This window comes from Bufo gargarizans, chromosome 2, assembly GCF_014858855.1.
Source record: "Bufo gargarizans isolate SCDJY-AF-19 chromosome 2, ASM1485885v1, whole genome shotgun sequence".
NCBI lineage: Eukaryota > Metazoa > Chordata > Amphibia > Anura > Bufonidae > Bufo > Bufo gargarizans.
In genome coordinates, this window is record NC_058081.1 from 574,080,076 (window position 1) to 574,105,388 (window position 25,313).

Genomic DNA, 25,313 nt, shown 5'->3' on the forward strand with positions numbered 1-25,313 from the left:
TCTGCCTGTATAAGTAGGAGTCTGCTGTGACACAGTACTATATATATATATATATATATATATATACACACACATACATACATACTATGATTGCAGGTTGTAAAGGGTTAAAATGGTATTCTCTCCAGTACTGCTGGGGAGTGGCAGGATGGGGGGGCTGCTTGTGACCCTTGACTGACTTAAGGGGCTCTTGTATCTTTTAAGCAAAATAAGAAGTTGACATGAAGACGAGATGGGCAGGTTGAGGCACAGCTCACTGTCACTCAGCGCTCATCCAGGTCTGTCAGCACTTTCTCTGTGTGTCATAATCTGCAGCTCCTTGTCCTACAGCGCAATGCTCTGCAACCTCCCTGGGCAGGCCAGCAATGTGTTGTGGAAGCATGTTTTACATTGTAGCAATTAAATATACAATTATAAGATAGAATTTCCTTCCATGTTGTTGTGTTGTCACACTGCACGGTTGCATACACGGTACAGGATCTGAGGTCTGTGGCCATGTACAGCAGGGTAATCAACTGCCCAAAATCCAGACAACTATAGTCCAGGACAAGTCAGGTTGACTATGTGAATCCGGTGGGTTATTCTCTGTGAGGATATTATACAGGATAGAGTATGGCAATGAAGTTCCTAGACTTCAGCCAACACAACAGACCTGTTTTTTGCAATGGGATTCAAATTTCTCTCTGAACAAACCAACACTTTGAGGGATATTTATCAAGACTGTTATTTCCATACTCAATCTCTGTGCACCAGTGTGAAATGCACCTAATTTATTACAGGTTATAGAAAATCCAGTGGGCCGCTCAAATCCCTGCCCCCTTTCCATACCAGACGAGAGGCCTAAATTGTGGTGTAACTATGATGTGCGCCATAATTTGGGACATTGTTTAATGATACAGTAGGGGCGTAAAACCTTTAATAAATGTCCCACTTTGGACTCACACATGGAAAGACACATGTTGCATCTTAGACCAAGCTCCTTTCACACCGAGACACACCTTCTTGGTAGGCTAGGCACTATGTAGTTTTCTAAAACTAGGTACACCTCAGTGCACCAGAAATGCCCCAAATTTGGACACTATTTATGGCATTGTCTAGGTGAAATATTAAATGTAGGCCTATGTTCTATACTGGAATCTTTATATTCTGAGCTCTTGTTATCGTACTGTGTACAGATAAAACCATGCCGGCCGCTTCTTGACCCCTTGTTCTCAGCATCAGCTTGACCCTATGACACAACACTCAGCACCAATCTTTGATGTGAAGAAAGAGACAAATCCTATTGTAGCTATAATCAATCAAAACATCCAATTTGCAGGACCCCTCTGTTGTTCTCAGTAGAGTGGGCATCACAGAGGGCGTCTGTCCATGATGACAGGCTGATGGCAGGGTGCCCACTGACCACAAGGAGGGTTAGCATTAAGCTCTGGGGTAATGGATGACAAGACTGAGTGTTGAGCTGCAGAACATCCTGGATTTATAGGACGGAATTAGTGGAATGAGATGGAGGAATTCTTAGAATAATACAGTATGTTGGCCTCAACCATGTTTTCCCAGCACAAACTGCCCATTACCTCATAGTGTGTGGAGTCATTGCAGACTAATTATAAAAAGAAACTTTAGTGGTTGAAAAGGATCGTAAAATAGCAGCGTGGATCACACCATTATGTATCACACCCTCCTCCACACAATACTCAAACATCCATAGTGTTCTTTACGCAAACCTGCGCCAAGCCGAAGACAGTGATCCAGCAGATTAGTGAATGGCTCTTCTTGCCCACTGTATGAGCTTAGAAGGAAGGGTCTACTCATTTTGAGAAACAGCGCCCTTATTGTCTGTGAACCCACAGCTCAAACTCATTCATATGAATTAGCAATCTTTTCTTTTAACCTCTGACAACTGCAGTAGGAAAGATTTGGGGGCTCCATCTTATACAATAGGTGACCCCAGCATTGTGTGGAGAAGCCAGATTCTTCTCATATTTCAGACCAATTTCTGTTCAAACAGATGCATTATTTGGACAAAAGTATACACAAACCTACAGGAGCTTTTATGACATCACTTTCTAAATTCATTGGTTTTAATATGGAGTTGGTTCCCCCTTTGCAGCTCACACACCTTCCACTCTTCTGGAAAGGCTTTCTACAAGGTTTTGGAGGGTGTCTGTTTTTTCTCCTTTCATCCAGAATTTGTGAGGTCAGACACTGATATTGGACGAGAGGGCCTGGCTCACAATCTTCATAGTAGTTCATCCCAGAGGTATTATATGGGGTTGAGGTCAGGGCTCTGTGCAGTCTAGTCAAGTTCTTCCATACCAAATTCACCAACCATGCCTTTACGGACTTTTCTTTGTGCAATGTGGTACAGTCTTGTGGAACAGAAAACTGTTCCCACAAAGTTGGAGTCATACAATTGTCCAAAATGTCTTGGTATGCTAAAGGATTAAGAATTCCCTTCACTGGAACTAAGGGGCCTAGACCAACCCCTAAAAAATTACCCTATAGAATTATCTCTACACCACTAGACTGTACAGTTGAAACAGCGCAATTGGCTGGTAACATTGTCCTGGCATTTACTAACCCAAACACGTCCATTAGTCTACCAGATAGAGAAGTGTGATTTGTCACGCCACAGAACATGTTTCCACTGCTCCACAGTCTGGTCACGGCCTGCTTTACGCTTCTCCATCCGTGTCAAGCCTAAAATTGTTGTGTAACTGGACCTTAAAGCTTGCATGCTGCTGCTCGGCCAACGAGACCCATGCCATGAAGCTCTCAGCACAGTTTTTGAGCTGATGTTAATGTCAGAGGAGGTTTGGAACCCTGCTGTTAAGTCAGCAGGGCATTGGTGGCATTTAGGAAAATCAACAGAGGAACTCCAGCATCCGATGAAAGAAGGTGAAGACTTTATTGTGCATCTTTTTTAAGTCATTAAAGGGTTTGCCCCAGGAACAGACTCCATTCAGTTGTGCTGCTGCCAGTTTTAACCATAGAATCTATTGGCCACGTGAATAATTAGTGTTGGGGAGCTCAGCAAACACGCCGGGGGGTCGGCACTGACATCTGACGTTACCCTTCAGTGCACATTCACTTGCTGTGACAATAATTTGGCCTCTGATGTCCAAGCTGCCACACTTAATCCTGAATGTATATCGTGAAGCTTTATGCCAAGATGAAAGCTCAGCCGGCTGTATGATGAGGAGACGGCGGGCACCGGGGAGTCCAATAACTGGCAAGGCACAGACAGTATAAAAACAACTGTCGGTGTCAAGTTGATGATGGCCGTAGTGGTGACTAGCACTTAAAGCTGACAGAAAAAAACATAATCATCAACCATAATTTTATTCAATTCTGGAATAAAATATGGCTGTCACTACCCACACTCCTGAATGAGAAATCGTTTGGCAACATACCCCTGTCATCTTTCACTGCACAACCAGGTAGATATACTGTGCAGGAGTCTGGATGTAAGCTGGGTGATAGTGTAGTGGGAGCTGGCGGCAGGTGTCACAATGTGGACTGTGTGGGACATTCCACATTGTGCCAATGACCAGTGTCTGTCACATAAATTTCATGACTTGGTTGCTGTATCCTCAGGCGATGGACATGACACTTGCACCAGCAGTGCTGGCAGCTTATTGTCAGGGCGCAGGATCGTCCTCTTCTTCTAGCGCAGATTCCTGACATTCCTGATTCAGGATGATCCTGCCGCCTGCAGCTATTTGGAGAACACAATCATTTGTTTTCTTTCCCAGAAGTCTGACTAAAATCACTGGGTAATACCCATTGTATGGAGAGAAGGGATGACACAGGCAGCTCCGGTACAAATTACAGCTGCTCAATGTTCAGACTCCAAAACGCAGCTGTCAGGGCCTGATGTCCGATAATCCCTGCACCCCTGCACCAACTGGCAAATCACAGGAGGCACAATGCCCTGAACCGAATTTCCTCTGCAGGAAGGCACATCTGTGCATGTCACATACAGTGCACAATGGACAGAGAATTTCACAGTGGTACAGAATAAGAGCAGATACTGATTACACCCAGTATACAGGACAGGAGAAGTGGTACTGTGTAGTGTCTGTATATACAGAATAAGAGCAGATACTGAGAATTACACCCGGTATACAGGACAGGAGAAGTGGTACTGTGCAGTGTCCGTATATACAGAATAAGTGCAGATACTGAGAATTACACCCAGTATACAGGACAGGAGAAGTGGTACTGTGTAGTGTCCATATATACAGAATAAGAGCAGATACTGAGAATTACACCCAGTATACAGGACAGGAGAAGTGGTACTGTGCAGTGTCCGTATATACAGAATAAGTGCAGATACTGAGAATTACACCCAGTATGCAGGACAGGAGAAGTGGTACTGTGCAGTGTCCGTATATACAGAATAAGAGCAGATACTGAGGATTACACCCGGTATACCGGACAGGAGAAGTGGTACTGTGCAGTGTCCATATATACAGAATAAGAGCAGATACTGAGAATTACACCCAGTATACAGGACAGGAGAAGTGGTACTGTGTAGTGTCCATATATACAGAATAAGAGCAGATACTGAGAATTATACCCAGTATACAGGACAGGAGAAGTGGTACTGTGCAGTGTCCGTATATACAGAATAAGAGCAGATACTGAGAATTACACCCAGTATACAGGACAGGAGAAGTGGTACTGTGTAGTGTCCATATATACAGAATAAGAGCAGATACTGAGAATTATACCCAGTATACAGGACAGGAGAAGTGGTACTGTGCAGTGTCCGTATATACAGAATAAGAGCAGATACTGAGGATTACACCCGGTATACCGGACAGGAGAAGTGGTACTGTGCAGTGTCCATATATACAGAATAAGAGCAGATACTGAGGATTACACCCAGTAAACAGGACAGGGGAAGTGGTACTGTGCAGTGTCTATATATACAGAATAAGAGCAGATACTGAGCATTACACCCAGTATACAGGACAGGAGAAGTGGTACTGTGCAGTGTCCATACAGGTGAAACTCAAAAAATTAGAATATCGTGCAAAGTTAATTTATTTCAGTAATCCAACTTAAAATGTGAAACTAACATATGAGATAGACTCATTACATGCAAAGCGAGATATTTCAGGCCTTTATTTGTTATAATTTGGATGATTATGGCTTACAGCTTATGAAACCCCAAAGTCTCAGTTTTGAGGCACCCTTTGCTCAGGGGGTATGGATTCATTAGCTGACTAGAGTGGGACACTTTGAGCCTAGAATATTGAACCTTTTTACAAAATTCTAATTTTAAGCTGCATTAGTGCAATTCCTTTTAATTTGCATTACTGAAATAAATGGACTTTTGCACGATATTCTAATTTTCACCTGTATATACAGAATAAGAGGTGATACCTAGCATGATAAAATGCTCATTCATACAAACGGTTTTCCAGTCCGGGGTCCGTCCAAGTGCAGAATGGACAACATCTGGACTGCACACTGACCCTTTAAAGTCAATGGGTCAATAATAAAGATGCACCACTGTTGGCCAGCTCCTGCCATTTAATTTTTTTTCCATATCTTTTAGGCCAGAAATGGCACAAAGTGCTTCAAATCTGCCATGCACCAAATTTATTAAGAGCCTTTTGATACATTTGGCGCACTTCATTTTAGGATTTAATACACTTCCCTCTCTGTTTCAACTCTTCACTACTTACACTGCTTACTGTCAATAAATAGAAACATTCTTGTCTACATTTAGAGCCTGAAAATTTGTACAAGCCAAATACTTCTCACAGCTGAGCATTTGCTATAATGAATCTAGACTATACAATCCTCTCTGACCTAAACACATCATCAGAAGAAATCTGTACCCTGTCCTATTTGTTACAATGTATCAGTGCAAGTAAAATGTATTAAGGTACTTTCACACTAGCGGTAGGACAGATCCGACAGGCTGTTCACCCTGTCGGATCCGTCCTGCTGCTATTTCGCTGTGCCGCCGGACTGCTGCTCCGTTCCCATTGACTATAATGTCGGACATGCAGTACTTTTATTCCGGCGGCCTCTCGCCGTGCACTGTCGTGCTGCGCCGGAGCTCCGCCCCCGTCCCCATTATAGTCAATGGGGACGGAGCAGCAGTCCAGCGGCACGGTGAAATAGCGGCAGGATGGATCCGACAGGGTGAACAGCCTGCTGCTAGTGTGAAAGTAGCCTTAGCCTGGAGTCCAGTCTGAGCAGCTCACAGGATTATGTAGACTGAATAGAACGGTATCAAAACCTCAGGTGTGAGATAAAACACTATCTATTGCAGAGATTTTCACTATGAAATGTTATTTCCAGAAGACTGAGCCAGCCCTTTAAACCCAACACAGAGGAGATGACAAGATGTCCTGTACATTTATCAGTATGGAAACACCAACACCAACTGAACAGTCGTGTACCTGCCATGGAGACAGACCATGGGGCTGCAATGGGACTAAAGTAAGTGGGGGACCCAACGCTGAACAGCTTTAACTGTTTCCAACATAGATTCATAGCATTTTCCTGCAGCTGCCACTAGGGGGAAATCAATGCATAGAGATTTTACGGCCTCTCCTGAATGCAATGGTAACTGTATAAATTCCTATGCAGTCAGCACCCCCTAGTGGTGGCTGTAGGTAGCCTGTTTTGTAATATATGAAAGAAAGCAGGGGTATTTATAAATGTTTTATGCCAGCGGTGTGGTGTAAATGCATTGACAAATATGGTGTCTACAATGAGTGTCATATTTCCAAAGCAACTGATCCACTTTTTCTGACAAATAAATTTTTAGTTTTTAATAAAAATTCCTCCACCTAATTAAAATAAATTGTAAATGTGTCAGAAATCTCATTAGAGGGCATACTAGGTTTTGCTATGGGTCCTATGATATCTGTGTACGCCACTGCAATTCAAGTAACTGTATCTGGCACGGAATGCCATCAGTCCCTCCATCGCACACATACAGTTATGGCAGTGCACAGTGACTGGCACAGCAGTGTGCTAGAACTGAACGTCTCCTGATTCCCCTTCCCACCTAATCCTGCACTTAGTGAACACTTGAGGTAAAGTGAAGATCGTGCACACATCATCCTGGTGCTGCTTTCAGGGGCAGTCACGTCTAAGCACATTCCTAACCCTTCCTCATGATGCCTCCCGGTGCGGTATGTACTCAGGACATGGCTCCCGATAAGTTACTTGAATGCTTTCCCACTGTAATTCCAGCTCTGTACCATTCTGGGATCAGTGACATGTCGATGTAACATACCCATAATAACAGGAGAGATGCTATGATGGATCTGCTCTGTAATGCACAAATTTACCACCCCCCCACTCCCACCCCCCTACAGAGCTGTGCCAGTTGCACAGCTGCCCTGTTAGTCAATGATTTGCCACTGCAGGTAAGTGGGCATCCAGATGCAGCTTCCCTGGGGAGTACAGCTGATCACAGGGAATTTCTGGACCTGCAGACAGTATATTATGTTGCATGCAGAAGTAACAACAACTTAAAGTATAACTGTCATCTTTTTTTTTTTTTTGGAGTATTGGATTGTGGTGATTAATATCTTCTTGGTGGCCCTATTTCAACTTTTCACTGTGTACTCAATTACCCCTTAATTCCACATTTTTGTTCCCTGTACTGCCTACTTTTACCTGTGCTTAAAATCGGGTTGCTATGTAGGGTCCGTCTATGTGTTGATAGACGGAGGATGCAGAAGCAGGCAGCCTGCAAGGTCAGATTACAGACAGCCAGGGACTGTAAGTAAATGATTAAAGCCAGGTCCTCCCCAGCAGCTGATAACAGTGCCTGGGCTGTGTGCACTTCTCCCTGTCCCTGCACTTGGCAGACGCTCCCTCACTCAGCAGACTGGGACAATGCAGAGCCGAAGCAGCGCAGACCAGGGAAGGGAGATCTGCCGTCTGCTCAGTGTATAAATGAAAGCCACATGTGGTAAGAGGACCCCTTTGTGCTGAAGGAGATGAACCCTTTAGGGGGGAGGGCTCTGGTTACTGACACTTTTGGGGGGCTATTGTTACTGGCTAGTGAGGGCAGGCGGTATTAGCCTCAGGGTGAGGGCAGTGGTGGCCATCTTAACTGAATAGTGAGATTGCAGTTTTATGCAGACTGGTTGCTAAGGGCTGACTCTTATTAAATATGGGGTAAGTCTAATAGTAACTGATTCTGGAATATCATGTTATTAGTAACTACATATATGAAAATTGAAATTAGGGTCTAAGTGTGACAGTTATCCTTTAAGGGCTTGTGTTTTCAGGCGACTTCTAAGGCCTCATGCACACTGCCGTTCGGCGGCCGTGGCCGTATTGCGGCCCGCAAACGGCAAGTCGGCAATCCACGGCCGCTAGCCGTGTGCACTACGCATCACTTCATTCAAGAGAATGGGTCCGCAATTTCGGAGATGTGGAATAGAGTCACGGTCCCTAATGCACAGAACAGCTGCACAACGGCCATGTGCACGAGGCCTTAGGCCCCTTTCACACGGGCGAGATTTCACACCTCACACATTGCACCCGCACTAAATCTGGACCAATTTATTTCTATGGGGCTGTGCACATGAGCGGTGATTTTTACACATCACTTGTGCATTGCGTGAAAATCGCAGCATGCTCTATTTTGTGCGTTTTTCACGCAACGCAGGCCCTATAGAAGTGAATGGGGCTGCGTGAAAATGCATGCATGGTTGCTAGGAGATGATCGGGATGGGGACCCGATCATTATTATTTTCCCTTATAACATGGTTATAGGGGAAAATAATAGCATTCTTAATGCAGAATGCTTAGTAAAATAGGACTGGAGGGGTTAAAAAATTAAATAAAATTAAACTCACCTTAATCCACTTGTTCGCGCAGCCGGCATCTCTTCTGTCTTCTTCTTTGAGGAAAAGGACCTGTGGTGACGTCACTGCGCTCATCCCATGGTGCGCGAACAAGTAGATTAAGGTGAGTTTAATTTTTATTTAATTTTTTAACACCTCCATCACTATTGTACTATGCATTCTGTATTAAGAATGCTATTATTTTCCCCTATAACCATGTTATAAGGGAAAATAATAAAATCTCCACAACACCTAACCCAAACCCGCACTTCTGTGAAGTCCGGGTTTGGGTACCAAACATGCCGATTTTTCTCACGCGCGTGCAATACGCATTAAAATGTTTTGCACTTGCACTGAAAAATCGTGCATTTTCGCGCGACACACCCGCATCTTATCCGGCCCAAATCCGTGACGCCCATGTGAAAGAGGCCTTAGAAGTAGATGGCACTTGTTGAACCAGTGCTCAGGATGACATCCCATCCGGCAGCAAGTGAACTCAAGCTGAATTTTGTTTGGGAAATATTCATAGTCGCAGACTCATTCACATTCTTGCACAATCTCAGTTTTTATTCCCACAAAAAATGTAACATGACAATAACTTGTTATTCTTTCGGGAGATGAACAGATGTCTGACCCCAGAAGAGAAGTCTCCAAGGCATTGGTTCACTGCCATACAGGAAAAAGATGGCTATGGTGATGTAATTCGGTCACTGGCACATACAGATAGTTATGGATCCAGACAGCTTAGTTGAGCAACTAATATGCGGGGGTTAGTTAGTTCTCCCTATGTCAGGCTCTGTGCAAACACTGAACAAGCAGGGAGATTTCAGCCCTGAAGCCTGCAGAACTTTGTGTACAGCTCCAGAGTATAGATAATGTAATTTAGGATCAGTACAGGATAAGTAATGTATGTATACAGTGACTCCACCAGCAGAATAGTGAGTGCAGCTCTGGAGTATAATACAGGATGTAACTCAGGATTAGTACAGGATAAGTAATGTATGTACACAGTGACTTCACCAGCAGAATAGTAAGTGCAGCTCTAGGGTATAATACAGGATGTAACTCAGGATCAGTATAGTATAAGTAATGTATGTACACAGTGACTCCACCAGCAGAATAGCGAGTGCAGCTCTGGAGTATAATACAGGATGTAACTCAGGATCAGTGCAGGATAAGTATTGTATGTACACAGTGACTCCATCAGCAGAATAGTGAGTGCAGCTCTGGAGTATAATACAGGATGTAACTCAGGATCAGTATAGTATAAGTAGTGTATGTATATAGTGACTCCACCAGCAGAATAGCGAGTGCAGCTCTGGAGTATAATACAGGATGTAACTCAGGATCAGTGCAGGATAAGTATTGTATGTACACAGTGACTCCACCAGTTCATAATTCAGGCTTTTATCTCAGGACTGGAACAGGATAATTATTGTAATACACAGTGACTGCACCAAGGGAATATTAAGTGCAGCTCTGGAGTATAATACAGGATGTAACTTGGGATCAGTACAGGATCTGTAAGGAAAAGTATGTACATAGTGGTCTCCACCAACAAAATAACGAGTGCAGCTCTGGATGTAAATTAGGATAAGCACAGAATAAGTAATGTAATCTATCTACAGAGTGACTGCAATGTTTATGGAGATTAATTCTAGATGTGGTTCCGACAACCCAGCTGACTACTGATATTAGTGGGAGCAGTGTAGTGCTTCATTTCCCCAGCAGAATATGAACAGTTAATGGGCACTTCCCTTGATAATAACAGCTCATTGTCTGGAGTCTGAGTTGCAGGAAACCCATGTTCAGTTCATTACTGGGGGACCTAATAGACAAGATAAGGTTATCCACAATGGATAAGCCCTTTAAAGGGCTTCTGTCAGCAGATTTGTTCCTATGAAACTGGCTGACCTGTTACATGTGCGCTTGGCAGCTGAAGGCCTCTGTGTCGGTCCCATGTTCATATGTGCCTGCATTGCTGAGAAAAATGATGTTTTAACATATGCAAATGCGCCTCTAGGAGCAACGGGGGCGTTACCATTACACCTAGAGGCTATGCTCTCTTTGCAGCTGCAGCACCCTCTGACAGGGCCAGGCAGTGAAAACATCAAAATGCCTGGACTTGTCGATCAAAGTGCAGAGGGCGTGGCAATTGCAGAGACAGCAGAGCCTCTAGGTGTAACGGCAACGCCCCCATTGCTCCTAGAGGCTCGCTTGCATATATCAAAACATCATTTTTCTCAGCAATGCGGACACATATTAACATGGGACCGACACAGATGCCTTCAGCTGCCAAGCGCACATGTAACAGGTCAGCCAGTTGCATAGGCACAAATCTGCTGACAGATGCACTTGAATTATCAGAACCTTTTGCTCCGATCTGAACCATTTTCCCATGAAACGTTCACAGATTTCAGCTGGACACCTGCAGTGCTGCCTATAGGACATGACTGAACAGTTGCTGATAAATGCTTAAATAGAAGCGATAACACTCAGCAGCCAAGAAAATGTCACCACGTGATACGTCGCAGCAGAGTTTGATGAGCTGTGACTGATTATTATCACGTCTATGCTGCCTCTGTGTGCAGCATCATGAAATTAGGGGTCACAGAGCCCAGCAGAGCATGCTGCTTCCATCTACTAACAATTACTGATGTATGGGAATCCCAGAGAAGCAGATGGTCTGGAAATGTAACGGGAATGTATAGGAAGAGAGGAAATGAACCGCCTTGTGCAAGGATATATCTGGATAGGAGGGTAAACCAGGACAACAGACGAGAAAGGTAACAAGAACTACACTGCGTGAACTTCATGAACCTCGGGGAAGCCTTAGACCGCTCACTGGGAAACATTTCATCGAGAGGCAGGGGATGGGACTGCAGGAGAAGACAGATGTAATAAAGTATTTGCTGCAGGACTCGGCCAGATGTGAGGAACCATCAGAGCCAAATCTACTTTTTTTATATATGAAAAATTAATTATAAATGTTTTGATTCTCTGATATTTGGGGTTTTCACAGCTGTTCTGAGAAAGAGAAAATTGGTGCTTTTCCATAGACGCACATTGGGGGTCACTTACAAAGACTGACGTTTAACATCAGTCTTTAAATCCCCCCTGGGTTGCTGATAGATGTGCCTAATTTATGACGAGGTGCATCCTCCGGCAGTCCGTGCGCCTGGAGTGAAGAACAACTCCACTCCCTGGAGCACCAACATTTACGCTTGTTTCCAGGTGCAAATATTAGTGAATCTGCCAAAGCTGTGGGCCCGGCCCTGACACACCCCTGTCACTCCCCAGTGGCGAGGACGGCGTAAAAACGCTGCATGCAACTAAATATTGCCGCACGGGCATTAAAAGGCACAAAAAGGGGGCTTGCATCTTTTTTTTTTATACCAAACTGGCATCTGTAAATGACCCCTATTTACTCTTGATCATTCTGGTTCTGACCACCTGACCAATCCACTTACCAATTGACTCCTTTTTTTCTCCCACAATTCCCTGCTCTGGTGGACTCCTTCCCTCTAACATTGGAGTCACAGCTTGGTTCATCCTTAGCCAACTGGTTCATGAATGGAATCAGGCGGCTCAGGTCTACAGAACTGAGAACTACAGTGAAGTCTTATAGACAATCAATAGAATCAAAACTGGGCAAATGAAACGTCACATATGGCTTCATGCACACGGCCATTGTTTTGGTCCACATTCGAGCCGCAGTTTTGCATTCCGCTCGGATGCGGACCCATTCACTTCAACGGGTCCGCAAAAGATGTGGACAGCACTCCGTGTGCTGTCCGCATCCGTTGCTCCGTTTCGTGGTCCTATTCTTGTCCGTGCTTTGCGGACAAGAATAGGCAGTTATTTTTAAAGGCTGTCCGTGCCGTTCCGCAAATTGCGGAACGCACACGGGCGCCATCCGTGTTTTGCGGATCCACAATTTGCGGACTGCAAAACACACAACGGTCATGTTCATGAGGCCTAACACTGTAGATTTATATGCCACCACTCAGGGTTTGGAGAAATTTGGGATAGGCCCTTCAGGTTTGTCACTCTTTGTGTGTTACCTGGGTAAAAAAGAAAAAAAACTAATCCACAAGATGAAGATTTGGGGCAATATATATTCGTGGAGTGTTTTTGAACGATATGAGCAGTGCTTTTCAGTGGTCAGCGCTGTATCAGTTTTACATAGCTGTGCGTCTTCACTGGGCTCCAGGATCCTGTTACTGGAAAATTGTAAAGTTCCCTGTCTCCACACACTTGTCTAGATAACAGCAGTCTCCAGACTCCCACATTCCCTTTAAAGATTCTTCTGTGTCTCCCCCATATTAGGCGGCTGAACAGAACATTAACCCCAGATTCAATATTGGGGAAATCAGAGGCCCTCAGCTACCAGGAGCCGGCTCCATTCATCTAGAATCATATCTGGGTTCATGTCCTAATCTGACCCACTTGTCCTTGAGTCTCCCTGTCACAGCTTTTCCACTGTCCACTCTTATCTGGCTAATCGTGAGGAGTTTATACATCTTAATGATGGTTAAGATTAGCCAAGATAAACAATTCACCATCTCCAGGACGGAAACTTTCTCCAAAGTCTCCAGCAATGTTTAACTGGACATATTTCACGTTACACAATTAATATCCAAAGGTCCCCTCCTATAGTTTGTTCCACCTGTTAGATATTAATTAGTCTCTGGATGTTACTAATAAACATTTAAACCTGAAAAATTCTCTTTTTTGAATGTTTTAACACGAGAATATAAATGTCTACATATATCTATGACCTCCTTAAAGGGGACCCATCACTACTATCACGTGTTCTGCTATTTTATCCTGTGGACTTGTTGCATTAAAGTTTCTGTAGGTCATATGTCTCTAGTGGATACAGCACTGAGCTATACCTGCCTCTGCTGTACTCAAGGTGGGAGACATTAGGGTTGACTCAACTTCTCTCCCCTATCTCCACCTACAAGCGGTCAGCCCCACCCATGCGCAGTAGTGGTGGCGAGTCTGAGCAGTGTGTTTTTCTGTGTGTATATGTAAGTGGCTGCAGCCAGTCACATGACACCAGTGACCACACCTACATACGTCAGACTATCCCCGATCCAACCACATCAATCGGTATAACAGAGAAAACCAAGACATAACACATATAACTGGAACCAGGGCACCATATGGAGACCCATACTGTGGAGCAGTATCTGATCACCTCCATGTATGAACAGATACCAAGGTTTCTCTCGGATTCATTTTAGTACATTTCTAAATAGTAACTTTTTGTCTTTACCACTAGAATAAAACCTCTTATTCATGTATCTCCCTCTATCCCTTTACATACCTTGTCTAGTTAAAGGCTCAAGAATTGTATGAAAAACCATATTAAAGGCACTGTCCAAGTTATTTTTATTGAGAACCTATACTCAGGATAGGTCATCAATATCAGACGGGGGGTCAGACATCCTGGCATGCACCGCCGATTAGCTGTTTGAAGAGAAGGTGCGCACCGGGAAGGCACATTGTTTACCTGCTTGCCCCCGCCGATCTGAGGATAGGTCATCAATAAAAATAACTTGGAAAATCCCGTTAACATTCAAGGGGTCCTATACATTTACAAAGAAACCAATGGAGGCTTTCAATGGAGCATTCATCCAGAAAAAGCAAAAACACTTACAAGCACAAGGTAGTTGACAATTGTTCTCAGTTCAAAACATTAAAGATTAAAATCCGATCATGAGGATCCAACACCCTTCACCCCTACTGATCAGCTGTTCCCTGCAGCCTCCAGCACTGGAACTTACAATGTGAATGGAACAGAAAGCACAGCTCCATTCAAAGTTTAGTGGTCATGCTGGGTTACTGCAGCTCAGCGCCCATTGAAGTGAATGAGAGCTGAGGTGCAGTAACCCAGCATGAGCACTACACTAACATACCTCCCAACTTTTGAATATCGCAAAGAGGGACAATATAAGCCAGCATGCATCGCTGCAATTTTTTCATACTAGGCCATGCCTCTAACTCCACCCAAAGCATAGTTACTGACCCCCATCACAACTAGCTGGGGGTTGGTTAGGTGAGTGTAAGTTCTTTTATTTTTTTACAGCATGTGGAGCCCGTGGGACAATATTTTTCTTGCGCGTCAATATCCATTTAAATATTAGCTCAGAAATCATCAGATTATAGATATTTTGAGGTAGAAATTGCACAAAATAATGAAGTTATGGTCTATTATACAGGTAGAAACCAAACAGATACTTTAGTAAGGAGCAATTTCGTAAATGTATTAATGCACATTTATGCACTAATTCCCCAGGTCAAAAAGAGGGACATTTAAGGGTCAAAGAGGGACAGAGGGACATGGGTCAAAAAGAGGGACACTTGGGAGGTATGCACTAAGAACGGCGCTGTGTTTCCCGTTCCATTCACAGGAACAGCTGATCGGTGAGGGTGCTGGGGTGCAGGAACCGCTGATCGGTGAGGGCGCTGGGGGTGCAGGAACTGCTGATCGGTGAGGGTGCTGGGGGTGCAGGAACCGCTCATCGGTGAGGGTGCTGGGGGTGCAGAAACCGCTGATCGGTGATGGTGCTGGGGGTGCAGCATCCTCACCAATCAGATAGGTCATCAATATCAGGAGCCTAGAAAACCTCTTTAAATTTGCTAAATTAATTAACCTAATTAACCTCCAACTCTACTATGTCTTTCTTGTGTATTGGTGCCCAAACCTGCACACAGTATTCATGTGTCATGTGACAGCTTATATAAAGGTAAACTAAATTCTGATTATGTACATCTAGAACAGTGTTGCTGCATTCTAAGATATGTTTAACCTTTACAGCAGCTGCCTGTCACTGGGTGCTACAGTTCAGTCAACCATAAACTAGTATCCCCAGATTCCCCACTATTCTTTTCCACATCGGTTTTCCCAGTCAATGTGTAACGGTGACAATTAGGGCCCTTGCATCCGACCGTATGACCTCCGAGACATACGGTCCGTGAGCGGGCCATATGTCCCAGAGTGGCGTTGATCTAGCGCACGGGAGCAAACAGCATCATAGTTTACAATGATGCTGTGCACGCTGGGCAGCCCGCGGTACTATTGTCCCGCACTCATAAGATCATATGAGTGCGGGACAATAGTCCCGCGGGCGGCCCGACGTCCACAGCATCATTGTAATCTATGATGCTGTGTGCTCCCATTCGCACAATCAATGCCGTTCTGGGACAATTCCGCTCACGGACCGTATGTCTCAGAGGGCATAAGGTCGTGTGCTCAGTCCTGAGTGTAGATTTTTACACTGTTCAGTCAGGTTCTCCCGTTTGCTAATTCTCAACCCAAACTTTGAAACTTTGCTGCACCATGCTGCAAACTGATGTATCCTATAGAAGTGAACATCTGGTTTGGAGGCACCGCCATTTTTATGTATTATGCATAGTTGTCTAATGTAATGTTCTAATTAGCAATGTCGCAATGCCATTAACACATTGAAACATCCCCTGTGAGAGCCCCAAAGAACTGAGCCTTCTGTTCCCGGCTCATGCACGCTGCTAATGTTAGAGCATTGTGAGACGGTCACATGTACATCCAATTATCATGAGATTGTTATCAAGCTGCTAGTTGGCAAAATATCAACCACAAGCGCATATCCTTGGTGCAAGTTGTGTGAAATTTTGCCCGCAAGTCATAGTTCAACTGAAGCAGTCACACATAAGCTAAGCAACAGGTGGAATTGAGGCTGCAACAGAACAAAAAGTCTGTGTGTGGCCTCACAGATGTACAATCAGAATTATTCCCACCTGCACACGTAGAGATTACATGTAGGAATCATTCATAGTTCTCTTGTATAATCTTTACAGAAGCTCCAAATCATAGCTTCACTTTCAATGCAGTATTGGCTGCAGTGTAATTCTTGGGTTTGAGCCTCAATCAAAAAGTTCAAACATTCTGCAATCCATATCAATACAAGATGCAGAGGTGCCCTTCCTTACCATGCCTCTTGGCTCGTAATACCCTGATCATATCCCACAAGAAATGCATCCACAGATGCTCACTGTGCACACTCTGCACTCACACATGATCAGCGCTCACCTGCTTGGTGAAGAGGATGGCAGTGTCCCAATACTCGGGGTGCTTGTCACTAACTTTGTTCCATTTCCTTTGCCAGGCACAGAAGCTCCTCAGGGTCATGGCTGCATTGGTGGTCACTTTTGGACCCTTCCCATCATCAGTCAGAACCATGAACTTTACCACTGCAATATTGATGGGGTTCTGGATGCTGTGATGACGGTACAACCGGGCTGCGGTGGCCATTAAGGTGAGTAGATAGTGCTGTAGGTCGTCTCCATGGAACTTGAGCATGGACTCGTCAGCCACAACCAATGTCTCCACGTACCTGGTGATAGAGGCAAAACGTCTAGATCGGTGACCACCCCTGGGCCTGCTGGTACCATTGACATGAGATCTGTGGTGCTTGGAACCTTTGTATCTTTGCAGAGCTTCCATGATGCCGTGGTTCAATGCAGAGCTGACCCCACACCTGGATGTGGTGTCTGATGACTGAAAAATTGCTCTCCTTTTCTGCAGCAGATGTGGCCCCTGCTGACTACCTGGAACCTGGTCCAAAGTACTATTTTTCAAAGGGCTGATGAAATACTCAACCCCTTGGTAGCCAAAAGCTCCTCGCAGTCCTCCACAGAGGCTCAGTGCTGCAAATGAATCCCGGTCAGAATTGACATCTCCAGAGTAGAAGCAATGTCGGACACTTGGTGATGGTTTGGGGTGAGCGCCAGGAAAATGCATGGAAAAAGCTGGTGCAATAAACTGAGAATCAGGGCTCAAATTCAGATAGAAATCCTCCTGAAAAGCTGAGATCTGGAAAATGACTCCTGTGTCTTTGGTCTGTTCATTGCCTTCTTTGAAATAATGCCTTCCATTTATATCAGGATCCAACCTTTTCGGGGTGACGAGGACCCCATCTGGAGAGTGGCCTAGAGAAGTGCTTTGAAGAAGAAGCAAATCCAGAGCGAGCAGCAAGGTGACAGCCAGATGTGTGTGCATGGTGACCGTGACTCATTTACCAGGAGCACAAAAACTGGAAATAATCTACTTAAAGGGGAAAGAGCAGATCATAAATCCATGGATCTAGAGCTGCCAAAATACAAAGCCCAATAAGTGTAAATGAGCAATAAATGAAGTTCTGCCGGTGGAGAATGAGGCAGTGGTGCAGATGTTCAGGCTGCCCTTTGTCCCTGCCTCTCTCTGCTATGCTACCTGTCAGCTCACATGCAGCATCAACCTCTTGGACGGCTTTATATACATCCCTGTCCCATGCAAACACTTTTTTTTTTTTTTCTGGGAGGTGCTGTGAAGACTCATTGGACTTGCCTTCACCCATTTTAACACACATTTACTCTGCCTCCCTTTCTCCATAGCCGGCAGGGTTTAAAGAGCCAGCAAACTACATCATCTGTTAAGGAGCAGCTGTTCTCTCCCTCCCTCTCCATGCTCAATGTTCTTGCACTAGCAGAAATGTGAGGCTTTTTCATCCACTACAGCGATCAGACCTGACACTGGAGTTAGAGAGTTGCAAGACATTTCCCAGCAATAGAATCTGCATTGTGTAAGAGGATGATTGCCGGATGTCCCCCCTAGGGGATGAGATAGCTGAGCCAGTGTCATGTCCTCTCTTCCAGTCTGGAGATAGATGGTCAGGAGTGGGCAGCACTTTTTATAGTTCTGCTGAGTTTCTTATTTAAAGATGTAATGAAAGTACAGTTGTAAAACCGAAGTGTCCAGAGCCACAACGTGACTCATTTTAACATGCGACGGCACCCTGACACCATTGTGCCTTATCACAAAAATTATAGAAACCTCCACCCACAGCTCAGCCCCTTTTGAGCAATGCCGCTTAAATATTTGGCTCCACATACAGATACAGCAGAGCTGAATTTGCTATTTAACAATCCGAGGCTGCATTATCCTGCTTTGTAATATCTATGCAGAATATATTATCTGCAGTCCTATGTAACACCAGAAATAACACAGTAATAATTCTGAGTACAGATAATATAGTCCTGTGTGCAGCTGATGCAGTACTTGTTGCCTGCAGTCCTATGTAAACCTACAGATAATGCACAATGACAAAACTGAGCTCTGCTACATGTGCATCTATCACTTGCATAGGAAATTGAACTGTGCATGATCTCTATGTAGCTGCAACTAAACGCACAGTCCTTCTTCATAATGCCATCTATATTGTAAAGGGCACAAGTCCCTCCTGCAGTAAAGCACCACCACAACATGATGCTCTCATCCCCGTGCTTCATGGTTGGTATGGTGTTCTTTGGCTTACAAGCCTCCCCATGGTTTATCTATACATAACAATTGTCATTATGGCCAAACAGTTCCATTTCATGATACCATCCTGCTGCTGGGGTAAGGGAGGCATACTTACTTGCTCTCTACTGAACTCAATATCTAGCCATAGCTGTGACATGTCCCCAAGCGGTATGCGACTCAGGACTACTTGCCTCTCTGCTTGACATCATGGGAAAGTTGAGAGAAATTAACCAAGACATCAGAAAACAATACATTGTGGATCTCCACTAGGCTAGTGCATCCTTGGGAGTAATATACAAACCTAAAGGTACTACAGTCATTAGTTTAAACTAGATGGTGTAGTTTCTTAAAAAAACACAGGATGTTGGCTTGAAATTTGATTGGATGTTTGTGGCTCCACCCACTTTTTAAAATTTGAACCCAAGTCACCCAATGACTGACTGACAAATTTGAGGACCCTGCCATTAACAGTCAAAGAGCGGCAGTAATTTACATTTCCCATATAAAACGAATGGCTGAAATGTGATTGGCTGTTAAAGGCTCCACCCACTTGTCCTAAATTTTAACCACACTCACCCAGTGACCCATGGTGCCAGTTTGGGGACTCTGGCTTTCATATTGTAAGAATAACAGCTTTTTACATTTTCTCATTGAAGTCAATAGGGAAAATCTGATTGGTTGTTTGTGACTCTGCCCACTTTTTAAATTTGAATTCCCATCACGCAGTAACCGAATGTACCAAGTTTGAAGACCCTAACAGTGTAAGAATGGCAGCAATTTAAATATTCCCATTGAATAGCACTAGGAAATATTTGATTGCCTGTTTTAAGCTCCGCTTAGTTTTCTGAATTTTAGGCCCAGTCACCCAGTCATGGTCTGTGGCAAGATTGGGGCCTCTGGCTTTAAAACTGTGAGAATGGCAGTATTTGAAAGTTTTACATTGAAGTCAATAGGTCAAATCTGATTAGCTGTTTTAGGCTCCACCCACTTTTCCTAAATTTTGACCGCAGTCACCCAGTGAGCAATATTTTTTCTGGCATTTAAACTGTGATAATAGCAGCAGTTTATCTGCTTTTCATTAAGGTCAAAGGCTGAAATCTGATTAGCCCTTGTTGCCCCACCCTTATTTTCCTAATTGTGAGCCATAGTCACACAGTGACTAACACTTTAAGGTTTGGGAAATATGGCATTTAACGTGTAAAAATGGCAGCAGCTTTATTTTTTTTATTGAAAATCAATTAGAGAAATTTGATTGGTTGTTGGTGGCTCCACCCACTTTTTCTAACCTTGAAAATGTGAGAATGGCAGCATTTTTTATTTTTCCCATTTAAATCAAACAAATAAATCTGATTGATTGTTTTTGGCCCCGCCCACTTTTCTGAATTTTGATCCCAGTCCTGCAGTGACCAACTGTGCCAAGTTTGAGGACCCTGCCATTAACAGTCTAAGAGCAGCGGCAGTTTAAAATGTTCCCATTTAAACAAATGGCTGAAATTTGATTGGCCGTTGTAGACTCCGTCTACTATTTATAAATTTTAACCCCAGTCACCCAGTGACCCACGGTGCCAAGTTTGGGTATTCTGGCTTAAATACTGTGAGAATGACAGCAATTAAAATTTTCTCATTGAAGTCAATAAGGAAAATCTGATTGGTTGTGTGTAGCTCAGCCCACTTTTTAGAGTCCCCAAAATGTGACAGAAATTTTCAGGTTGACCCCATGACTAAGTGACCCAAGTTTGGTGAGTTTAACTTCAAAGCTATACGAGTGGCAAAAGTTTACAATTTTCCAATGAAAGTGTGAGCAAAAAGGGGGTCTTCGGGGGGCCGTCCAATGGGCACAAAGGATGGGATTGGTTAACAAAGCACAAGCAACCTATTTGAGTATGTGCCGAACAAGTGTGCAAGGTTTGGTAATTGTATTCCTATAACTGTGGGAGGAGTATCGTATAGAAAATGGCTACATTTTCATTGGCCATTGCTAGCTCTGCCCAATTTGGGGTGTCCCCTCAAAATTTACATATGTGGTCCAAGTTTGGGGAGTGTAGCTTCAAAACTGTGGGAGTGGGAACGATTTGAAAATTTTCCCTGTCAAAGTCAATGGCAAAAAAGGGGTCTTCGGTGGTCCGACGCAGGGGCCCAGAGGGTGAGATCGATTATTAAAGCACAAGCAACTTAACTCACTATAGGTAAAGTTTAGCCTTTGTAACCCCAAAACTGTAGGGGGAGAAGCGTATAGAAAAAAGGGGGGGGGGCGGAGAAGAATAATAAAACGCAATAATAAGCTGAAACAATCGAATAACAGGATATTACAGAAGAACAGGATGTTACAGAAGAACAGGATGTTACAGAAGAACAAGATGTTACAGGGGAACAGTACGTTACAGAAGAACAGTACGTTACAGAAGAACAGGATGTTACAGAAGAACAGTACATTACAGAAGAACAGGATGGTACAGAAGAACAGGATGTTACAGAAGAACAGTACATTACGGAAGAACAGGATGGTACAGAAGAACAGGATGTTACAAAAAACAGGATAGTGCAGAAGAACAGGATGGTACTGAAGAACAGGATTTTACAGAAGAACAGTACATTACAGAAGAACAGGATGGTACAGAAGAACAGGATGTTACAGAAGAACAGTACGTTACAGAACAGGATGGTACAGAAGAACAGGATGGTATAGAACAGGCATGCTCAACCTGCGGCCCTCCAGCTGTTGTAAAACTACAACTCCCACAATGCCCTGCAGTAGGCTGATAGCTGTAGGCTGTTCGGGCATGCTGGGAGTTGTAGTTTTGCAACAGCTGGAGGGCCGCAGGTTGGGCATGCCTGGTATAGAATAACAGGATGTTAAAGAAGAACAGTACATTACAGAAGAACAGGATGTTACAGAAGAACAGTACATTACAGAAGAACAGGATGTTACAGAAGAACAGGATTGTACAGAAGAACAGGATGTTACAGAAGAACAGTACATTACAGAAGAACAGGATGGTACAGAAGAACAGGATGGTACAGAAGAACAGTACATTACAGAAGAACAGGATGGTACAGAAGAACAGGATGTTACAGAAGAACAGGATGGTACAGAAGAACAGGATGGTACAGAAGAACAGGATGTTACAGAAGAACAGGATGGTACTAAAGAACAGAATGGTACAGAAGAACAGGATGTTACAGAAGAACAGGATGGTACTAAAGAACAGAATGGTACAGAAGAACAGGATGTTACAGAAGAACAGGATGGTACTGAAGAACATGACTGGCATATTGTCGAGTCGCTTACCTCTTAAACTCCACTCCCTCCCCCAATAATGACAGACTCGGCAAGTGGATTATATGGCCACAGCAGCCTTTTATTAATAACATAAATACAAATAAATGTCATAAATACATAACTTAACCCTTGGCCTTCCCACCTGAAGGCCCCGCCCTAAAACCTTACCAAGAACCCATGAATGCCAACACGGGGAGGGTCCTTGGAACCCCATAAATGACTGATAACTGGCCTCGCCCTCAGTTAAATTACCTCTAGCCAATAAACGCCAGCTCAGAGGCAGGAATTGGTAACCAAGGGCAACCAACTTGGGCCGCTACCCGCCATAACACACCTTAAACCAGTATCTGGGGAGACTGAAATCGAATAGACTCCCAACAGCCAATGCGCCGAATAACATCATCACCCAACCCCCTCCTGGCAGCCTCCGTGGCCGCCCCGATCAAAAAAGAATGTCCCCCATACAAAGAGGGATCCTTATCCAAGCCCAACAAGCATGATCGCAGGACCGCTATAAACTAGAAACGAGAAAGATAAGACCTGTCTCCCGCTCTCCCTGTCCCACCACGTCCCCAAAACTCCCTGAGGCATCGAACCGGGCACGCGACTAATCCCTCTACTTGGAACAACACCATCCGACAACCCCGACCCAGCTGGTCCGTTTTTGCAGAATTCCAATCGGTCATGAAATAATTCCACATCCTGCCCACAAAGGCCCCCAGCCCGCCCCTTACTCGGACTAACCAACTCCCCGATCCTCAAGGCCCCAAAAAAGGCGAGCGAAAAAGCCAGCTTAAACAGCCTAACCTCCCCCTCCGAAATACAAACCCCCTCCAAGTGACCAAACAGATCCACCAACAAAGTAAAAGAAATCAGACGGCGACTATCCACCTCGGATTCTCGCCTCCGCCACCCCCCCCCCCCGGGTCCGACAACCAAAAGCCACACCTGCCATACTTAGTCAACCTGGAATACGACCACGCCTCCTCCCTACAGTGTCCCACACAATACAACATCAACGCACTATCCTTCAACCCACAACCCTGCAAACGCCGCCTCCAGGCCTCCCACATGGCCCACACCCGTTTGTACGCTGCCCAAGTCCCCGCCGCAAAAGAACCCCTCACCAGATCCTCAACCGACCAAATGGCAGATTCCACAGTTCAGGTGGAAAGCTGGTCCCCTCCCTCTCCGCCTCCGGTGCCAATGCACGAAAACGATCCACTCTAAACGAGACAAAGCATCCGCAATTGAGTTACTAACCCCCGGTACATGAGACGCCACCACCCACACATTCAAGGATAGGCAACCCAACATTAAATACTGAAGCAACTGCACAACCTGTGGCGACGAAGCGGAATTGCGATTAATGGCCTCAACCACCCTCATATTATCGCAATGAAAACATACCTTCCGGTCCCGAAAGATTGCACCCCAAATGGACACCGCCACCACAATGGGGAAAAGTTCCAGTAACACTAAGTTTGTCAACAAGCCCTCCTCCTTCCATACTTCCGGCCATTCCCCCACACACCAACGGCCCCCCACACACGCCCCAAAACCCTGACCCCCAGCCGCATCCATAAACATGTCTAAATCCGCTGCCGACACTCCGTCTGCCATCCACAAGGACCGCCCGTTATACGTCTCCAAAAAAGACGCCCACACCGTCAAGTCGTCCTGCAACTCACGGGTAACCCGAACAAAATAGTGGGGAGACCGCACTCTTGCTGTCGCCCTAGCCAATTCTCTACAAAAAATCTGCCCCATGGGCATTATGTGACATGCAAAGTTGAGCTTGCCCAATAGGGACTGCAACTCGCGGAGCTGCATTTTGCGTTTGCCGCAAGCCACAGACACCTCCCGCCGTAAATCCACAAGTTTATCCTCAGGCAACCTGCATAGCCACCGTGTCAATGACTATCCCCAAAAAACTCAACCACGTTGTCGGGCCCTCCGTCTTTCCAGCCACCAAAGGAACACCGTAAAGGCGAGACATGGCTTCAAAAGAATGCAACATCAATGAGCAGCCATTAGAACATGGCGGCCTGATAAACAAAAAATCATCCAAATAATGAATGATAGATAGAACCCCAACCTGACCGCTCGCGTACAACCCACTCCAGAAAAGTACTGAACTTTTCAAAATAAGCGCACGAAACCGAACAACCCATCGGCAAACACTGGTCAACAAAATACCCCCCATTCCAGAAACACCCCAACAAGTGCTGACACTCTGGGTGTAATGGCAAAAGACGAAACGCCGCCTCAATGTCAACCTTGGCCAACAGCGTCCCCTGCCCATACAACCTGACCCAACGAACTGCCTCATCAAATGACATATATAACCAAACACAATTCCGGCGGGATCCCATCATTAACCGAGTTCCCTTTTGGGAAAGAAAGGTGATGTATAAGGCAACATTTATTCGGCTCCCTCTTAGGTATGACCCTCAACGGAGACACCCGCAAATCCTGCATCGGCAAGTCCCGAAAGGGCCCTGCCATGCGACCTAACTCCACCTCTTTCCGCAGTTTTTCGGTCACCACTCCAGGAAGTTCCGCCGCAGAATAGAGATGTCCCGAATAGTTCCCGGCGAACATATGCGATGTTCGGTCCGCCTCCTATACGTCATTATTGAGCAAACTTTGACCCTGTACCTCACAGTCAGCAGACACATTCCAGCCAATCAGCAGCAGACCCTCCCTCCCAGACCCTCCCACCGCCTATCAAAAAGCAAGAACAGCATCCATCTTAGATTAATTCTGAAGCTGCAGTGTCACAAAGTTGTAATCGCAATGCGATTAATACAGGTTATATTAATCGCATTGCGATTACAACTTAGAGCTGGGTTCCTAATGGTTA

General features: G+C 44.8%; 1 protein-coding gene across 1 annotated transcript in view; it reads right to left on the reverse strand.

Annotated features, from left to right (window-relative positions):
* ADAMTS15 (ADAM metallopeptidase with thrombospondin type 1 motif 15) overlaps positions 1-18,600 on the reverse strand; it is a 67,856-nt gene extending 49,256 nt beyond the window's left edge. The window contains 1 exon segment of the mRNA XM_044281732.1: positions 16,918-18,600. Coding sequence (XP_044137667.1) covers positions 16,918-17,886 — 969 coding nt within the window. The 5' untranslated portion in view covers positions 17,887-18,600.
* Positions 18,601-25,313: the final 6,713 nt, after the last annotated feature.